The 7,082-nt window shown below is 55.6% G+C and overlaps 1 protein-coding gene across 2 annotated transcripts; it reads right to left on the reverse strand.

The window, feature by feature from the left end:
• Positions 1-1,114: 1,114 nt before the first annotated feature.
• Positions 1,115-6,488, reverse strand: MON1B (MON1 secretory trafficking family member B). Of its 2 annotated transcripts, XM_006888819.1 has the most exons (5): positions 6,332-6,488; positions 4,609-4,935; positions 3,326-4,145; positions 2,909-3,056; positions 1,115-1,315 (listed from the first exon to the last, which is right to left on the reverse strand). In XM_006888819.1, the coding sequence occupies exons 1-5, from the start codon at positions 6,477-6,479 to the stop codon at positions 1,115-1,117; spliced, it is 1,644 nt and encodes a 547-aa protein (XP_006888881.1). In that variant the 5' UTR covers positions 6,480-6,488. The 2 variants fall into 2 exon arrangements, with proteins under 2 accessions (XP_006888881.1, XP_006888880.1); XM_006888818.1 differs by lacking the exon at positions 4,609-4,935 and having other exon boundaries at positions 6,332-6,486.
• Positions 6,489-7,082: the final 594 nt, after the last annotated feature.

Below are 7,082 nucleotides of genomic sequence, written 5' to 3' on the forward strand. Positions count from 1 at the left end.
AAACAGATCGAGGGGAAACGACCCGAGTTACGCTGGGCTGTGCGTTAGTCCCCTCCACTTCGCGGTGTCCCCTCTTTTCCTAATTCTCAATGTTTCTTTTTCAGAATAAGTGCTATCGCTCCACATTCGGAGGGGCCCGTCTTTCTCTGGCCCCAGCGACCAGGAGAACGGACCGTTTAGTACCTTCGGCCTCGTCCACGGCGCCCACGGGCTCCATTTTCAATGGCTCCGTGTGCGGCCTATGCGCATGCGCCTCAGCCGGTGATTGGTCCCCGAAGCAGTGACACAAGGACTCCACCTTGCGCATGCGTACTGGGTGGGCACGGCGCGAGGCTGGTGCTGTTTCAGGTCCGAGCAGCACAGGCTGATTGGCAGCTGGTGCACATGCGTAGAGCCACACCCAGATGCGTGCGGAGAGGCTTCGAGCGCACCGTGTGCAAACACGTGTGCACTGTGCACGACAGTTCAAGTCTCTCTGTTTCTGCTCGCTAATCTGTCAACCCATGAGGTGCTTGTCCTGGGTTCAAAGATCAGTAACGTGAGGCCTGGGGGCCCAACGCAATGCTGACATATAGGATCCTCATCAAGTGTGCTGTTCTCCATCTTTTCATTGACATTAGCAACTGCCAACATTGATGGGGTCATTTTTTGGCATAAAAGAGATGAAGACAGGTGCACGAAAGACAAAGCAAAGTCCTTGCAGGGCTTAGTTTTTAGGCCCTCGATGTAGCTAGCTTTTCCTTTGAGTGACCTTCAAGCTAGGTCCAGGCACAGGCTGGCCGGGCATTCCCAATTCCACAGATTCACGCGTGGTCCAACCCTGAGCTTTGGAGGGGACAGCCCCAGGGGCATGATCCTGGTGAAGAAGGTGAGGCTGAGGAAGGTGAAGGGGAGGTGACGGTTTCCCCACAGGTGGGAGTGCAGTCCATGCGTTAGTGTGCAGCCAGGCTGCCACCGCCCTTCCATTTGTGGGAAGGCACTCGGAGCTGGTGTGCCTTCTCCCTGAGGGAGAGAGATCAGCCAGAAAACCTTCTCAGTGCACCTCCAGGGTGAACATGGGAGAGAAGCCAAAGGGGGCCGCTCCCAGCAGCGTCCCAGCTGAAAGCTCTGCCCCTCATAGTCCAGTGAGAAAGCCGTTATGGGAGGCCTGGTCCACAGAGGTGGCAGGGGGTGTGGAGTACTTGGGCGGGTAGCGGATGAAGAGCCGGTCCTCCTCTTTCTTCACCCAGCGCAGGAGTTTGGTCACCACCAAGATGGCACCTGCCTTGGTCACCAAAGGGCTGAGACATGTATAGAGCTCGAACTTGGAGGTCACCTGGGGGTTGAAAGGAGACCACATTAGATGGGCCAGAACGTTAGGATGGTCCTGCCCATCCCACAGTGAGATCTCTCCTGATCAAAAACGCTGGGCCCACCATATATCTTAGTTTTAAGAAGTTCTCTAGTAAAAGGTCCAGAGGGGCCTTGGCAAAGTGTCTAAATGCAGGACTAGCATAGAAAAGACACAGAATGAGTCTGAAACATCCTGGGGTCAAAAGCAAGAAGTGCTCAAAGAATGGTGAGGATGTGCTGGAGACATAAGAACTAACACGGCTGAGTGACAATGTGAACATTCAGAGTTAGTCACAGCCTAACCTAAAGGTACAGAGCCTACCAAACAGAAGAAAAATCCCGAGTCCGTTCTGTTAATAAGAAACTGTAAATAAAGGGGGGAGGATGGGGTGTTATTTTTTATGGCAGAAGCCTAGCCAGTGTGTGTAGAAGGGACAACAGTTAGGAAAATCAGAATTTGACAGGCAAGAGTGGTAACTGGAAGAAATTGTGAAAGAATGTCACAATTAGCAGCTGAAAGTGAAAACCAGGGCATTTATATACTCATAACAGGAAGCTTACTAATTACAAATGGGGAAGTGCCAATTTTAGAGAAAGAGGGTAAACACAACCTCAGTCAAGTGGCTAACGCTGGTCATCACGGATGGGACAGACTGTTAGCATGTGTCCCCTCTGGACAGAACACACAGAGAGGCAGAGTCCCTTGTGCAGTATTCCTGCCCAATATTCACAGTCTCAACCTAATCATGACAAGACATTAGAAAAAATCAAGTTGAAAAGTGTTCAACAAAGGAGCTGGCAGTGTATTCTTTGACAGGTTTGCAAAAGACAGATATGAGAGAAGGACTGTTCCAAACTACGACCTGGGATTGTTTCTGGATTAGATCCTGGGCTAGGACAGGACATCACTGGGACAAAGGGAGAAAGCAGAAGGAAGTCTGTGGACTAATCTGAGTTTTAGAAGCTACTGGGTAATTTTGTTAAGTTAATGTCAGGGAAACGAGGTGAAGCATATACAGGAATTCTTTTACTATTTTTGAAACTCAGTTGTAAATCTAAAATGACAGGAAGAAATATGACTCTTTGGCCTAGAACGATGGCTGCTGCACAGGAGACATGGAATAAATGACTGAATACCCAGAGTCAGATGGAACGGCAGAGCCTGGGGGAAGGTACCGTTTTTGATGGTGTTACCTTAACCAGACCTAAAGGAAGAGAGTGGGAGCCCTGAGGTGGCCCCAGGGCAGGAGCACCCTGGGAAGAGGGGAGGGCACAGCAATGGCACCAAACCCGTGGTCTTCAAGGCGTACTGGGGACTCAAGGAATCAAAGTGAACCAGTGGCTAGTGAGTATATAATAGCCACAATGAAGCCTGGACCTCCGGGTCATCAGACACGCTGTACTGGCTGCTGATGGCAGACCAGCAAGCAGAAGGATGTGCCTAATGGAGGGTTCACAGACACTCTGATCGCCTCCCTTGGTTTCAAACACCAGTGGTGCCTGTAATCGGGCATGGATGGCGAGGCACAGGCTCCCGGGGGTGCTGTGAGGGAGGCAGGCAGCGGGGTGAGCTCACCCAGGCCAGCAGCGTCTCCTTCTCAGCCACGTGGTAAATGAGGCGCAGGGGCCGGGAGGTGCTGTGGAGGCGCGCGTGCAGGCAGTGGTACAGGTCCGACAGGCGGTGCCGCTCCTCCTCCTTGCTGTACGGGGCCTCCAGCTCGGGGCTGTCAGGGAGGGAGGCGGCAAGGTAAGTCTGCGTCCACTTAGCCAGGTTATTCACCCCTCAATCTAGAGATGGCTCTTCAAGTCAGGGAAGCAGAGCCTCCTCCATCAGAAAGGAGGCTTCTCTGAGGGTAGAAACTGAGCTTCCCTCATCAGGCCAGAGGATTCCCTAAATACCAGGTCCACCTGTTAAAGCATGGCTGGCCGCCTCCCTCCCGTCCCAGCTATGACATGTGGCACAGTCACAGCCGTAACTAGGGTCAGGACCCACCTGGTGAACTGGGGCAGCTGGCGGTGGTGGTCAGGGATGTCAAGCGGCTTATAGAGGAAGTGCCGGAGACCGGGGGCCCCCACGGCCTGCACACTGTACGCAGCAGCACTGGCTGACGGGGTGTTAGAGAGGCCGGCCACCGCTGCCAGGGCGTGTGTGGCACCGAGGGCACGCATGCCATCTTCGACCAGGCGTCGGCAGGCGGCCATGGCGTGGAAGGCCTCCCGGTCGGTGCCCAGTAACAGCAGGCAGACAGGCATGGCATCCAGGCGGGCCACGTAGGCGTAGAAGAAACCATCGGGGTTGAAGCGGGGCAGGCACACGGGTGCCCAGGCCTCGCCCGCTGCAAAGGCTGGGGCGCCCACCCAGTCGAGCAGTAGCTGAAGGTCAGCAGGGTCCAGCCGGCACTCAGCCAGCACAGTCCGTTCCTGGGCCGCTGTGATCAGCCGCCCGCCGACGGCCAGCACTGACAGTGCCAGGCCAGGGGCTGTGCAGCGGCGCAGCAGTGCGCCCAGGGCTTCCCGCAGTGGGCGCGCAAGGGGCACGCAGCGCACAGCGCCCAGGAGCAGCACACCCGGGTCCCGCTCCACGCTGTCCAGGAGCCGGTCCAGCGTGCGCTCTGAGCCGGCCAGCAGGCGGCGGAGGTCGTAGTTCTGCTTGTGTGCGAAGATGCGGGCCACGCTGGCACGAGTCAGCGTGCTGACGATCTGGGCGTGCACGGCCAGCAGCTCCCCCCGGAGCTGAGCTGCGGACTGTGGGGTCCGGGACACGGCCACCAGCAGCAGTGGGCCTTGTTGCAGGAACACAAGCTTGTGGTCCTCTGGAGGGAGAAGGGACAGGGCAAAGAGGTGGACAGGGATCAGTCCCCCTCCCCACCAGACACAGTCACCCTGCAGGCACCTGGGCTGAGAAGTGAGGGACGCGTTGGGGAGGGGGTTCTTGGGGATCAGGGAATTGAACACTGGGTTCAGAGGCAAAGGAGATGCACCAAGGACTGGCATAGTCTCTGAGCTCAGCCACACAAGCCAAGCCTACCAGTTCTCGGTGACCCTCTCAGGCCACAAGGCACCATCCAGCCAGTCACTCAGAACCCAACCGGCCAGCAAGCCAGATGCACCCCAGGTGGAAACTAAACCCCAACTGGCCAAGCACACCATGTGACCCACCAGGACTCACAGTATCAACCCTGATTGTGGATTTACCCACAGCTGTTTGGACTTCCAGCCAGCCAGCCAGCCCGCCAGCCCACATTCACTCCCCCCATGTGCCACCCCCATGCTCACCGGCATAGATGGCTCTGATGGCGTCGCCTGCACTCTGCACAAAGGACACGAGGGCTGTCATCACCCCCATGGTGGCCGACAGCGCCTCCACGCTCCCGTAGCGTGAGTAGATGGGCTTGCCGGCCTCGCTCAGCACAAACACGTGCTTCCTCTGGCTGCGCCAGTCCTCGTCACTGGGATCCCCGCCCTGGCTCTCGGGGCCACTCTCGGGCCCACCCATGGGAGCCCCCGTGGTGGAGGGGCTCCAGAGCTCAGAGGTGCCTGGTGTGGCCTCTGACTGGGACGGTGATGACAGCAGGCTGGGTGGTGGGTCGCTGGTCTCAGATCCTGAAAGGGAGCCGCTGGTGAATCATCTGTCTGTGGACTTCCCCAAACTCACGTTGCCAAGGACCCATCAAATAGTCTCTTGTTTCCCATTAGCTCTTTCATGTGGGCAAAGACTTTCAAGTGTCTCCCTAACTCCCCCAGTAACCACTCAAACTCCCCTCAATGGTGTCCATCAATAACTTATATTCCAATGATTGCCCTAAAGCCCAAGAAATCCCATTTTCTCATTGCTTTTCACTCCAGGACAGTTTATACCCCTTTTAATGACTGTAACTAATTCCCACTAATACTCTTATTTCTTGGAGGAGAATGCAGCTACAGTGAGAGCAACAGGATGGTGAGCTGCATCTCACACACTTTGGGCATGTTGTCAAAAGAATATCAACTCTGCCTGGCAGAGCAGAGAACAAGTGGGACAAAGGATGACCCTCAGAGATGGACGGACACAGGGACTGCAACAGTGGCTTCAGTAAGCACAGCAGAGGGGTGAGGACAGCAAAGGATCGGGGAGAGTTCCCGTCTGTTGTACACAGGATTGTTCACGAGCTGGAGTCAGCACGAGAGCAGCCAGGAACAGGAACACACACGCCGACAGGGCATTCTGCTGCTGCTACATGACCACCGTGATTTTAACAACCTCCACTGCCATCCACAGCATTGGGTGTCACGTGCCACTGAGTCAACTACGACTCACAGCAACGCCTATGACCAAGACATCCCTATCCTGTGCCATCCTCCTATCATCCGTCATATACACAAGTTCCTTAGCACAGTCTCTGTATCCGTCCATCGTCCAGGAGAGGAACATCATGCTTTTCTTTCTCTGATCCTCTCTGCCTTTCACAGAATGATCTCTTTTTCCAAGGACTGGCCCCTTGGAAACCCACAATTCAGTGACCTCCTCCACTGCCCCACCTTCCATCCCATTTATCTCAGCTGACGATCACTGATCACCAATGCTTCAATGACAACAATAATCATGCATAAAGCTCTGCTGGCCTGGTGGTAAGGAAGTGCGATGCCAACCCCCAAAACACACAGTTTGAATCCACGAGCAGCTCTGCGGGACAAGGATGAGCCATCTCCTCTTGTGCGATTTAAGCCTCTGAAAACCCACTGAAGAGTCAGCTGTGAGCTGGTTCTTTGACAGCAAAGAACAACACGATGTGTTTACATCTAATAATTTCTCCATAAAATTCCCATGACCTCACATTCTCAGTGGCATTCACTGATGTCTCCCTCACTGTCCATAAAAATCAATTAACCCCAACCACTGAACACCCAATCGGCTCCCTTTTCATTTCTTTTCCTGAGTCTACAATGGTGTCCTGCTAACCCAATTACAGTGACACGCCCTAGGGATTCCCTCCCAGTGCACAGAGAGGAGAGGCCATACCTGTTTGCTCCAGGCCTCCATCTCCGGGATCCGGTGCGTCACTGGGAAGGTCTCCACTTCCCCCGGAGTCCTCATCGGAGAACCGCGTGGCCTCCACGTCCTCTGCGTCCCCCGGGGCTGGAGCAGCACTGTCTCCTCCGGCGTCCATGTGCACATCCCTGGAGAGGTGACGACCCAGGGGGTGGGATGACAGGAGGCAAAGGAAACTTCTTAAAAGCCTTTAACAGGGTCCCGCTCCTCGCACGCAGTCCTAGTGCCCGTCTTGCCGATCGGCTTCGAACAACAAGCAGCCCAAAAGCCTAAACAGTAACACTTGATCCACTTCCAGGAAAAGGGAGGTTGCACTAGAGTTCAAGGGAAAAAAGATCCCTAAAACCAGGTCTTTAAACCCTTATCGCGAAACGACCGGAAACCCATTATTTCCCGCAGCAGCGGAGCCATGACACTTCCGGGTGTGGCAGGAGCTTGCCACACTTCCGGGCGTGACGTCATTCTCAGGAGCCTTCCGGTTGTTGCTCTATATTCACCGCCCGCAGCCCCCAACCCCGCCGGTCCCACCGCCCACCCGGGCCTCCTCATCGTTGAGATGGCGCGCGTCACTCCGGGAGTCACGGCAGCTCCGGCAGGGAACCCAGGCGCCCGCTCCGCCCTGCGTCCCACGTTTCCGCCTTGAGCGGCTACCTGAGGTAAACCGGCCGGCTTCGCGTCCTTCCCGGATGTGAGCGAAGCGCTCAGCCAATCGTGGGCTAGA

This window comes from Elephantulus edwardii, unplaced genomic scaffold, assembly GCF_000299155.1.
Source record: "Elephantulus edwardii isolate Elephantulus edwardi_28Jun2011 unplaced genomic scaffold, EleEdw1.0 scaffold00072, whole genome shotgun sequence".
In the NCBI taxonomy this organism is placed as follows: domain Eukaryota; kingdom Metazoa; phylum Chordata; class Mammalia; order Macroscelidea; family Macroscelididae; genus Elephantulus; species Elephantulus edwardii.

Bases quoted from the DNA above. Each gene is read 5' to 3' on its own strand.
- MON1B (XM_006888819.1), bottom strand. From the start codon at position 6,479: ATGGACGCCGGAGGAGACAGTGCTGCTCCAGCCCCGGGGGACGCAGAG. The intron at 4,936-6,331 runs GTATGGCCTCTC...GCTCCCTTTCAG, and splicing joins TGGAGGCCTGGAGCAAACAG to GATCTGAGACCAGCGACCCA. The intron at 4,146-4,608 runs GTGAGCATGGGG...TTCTCCCTCCAG, and splicing joins CATCAGAGCCATCTATGCCG to AGGACCACAAGCTTGTGTTC.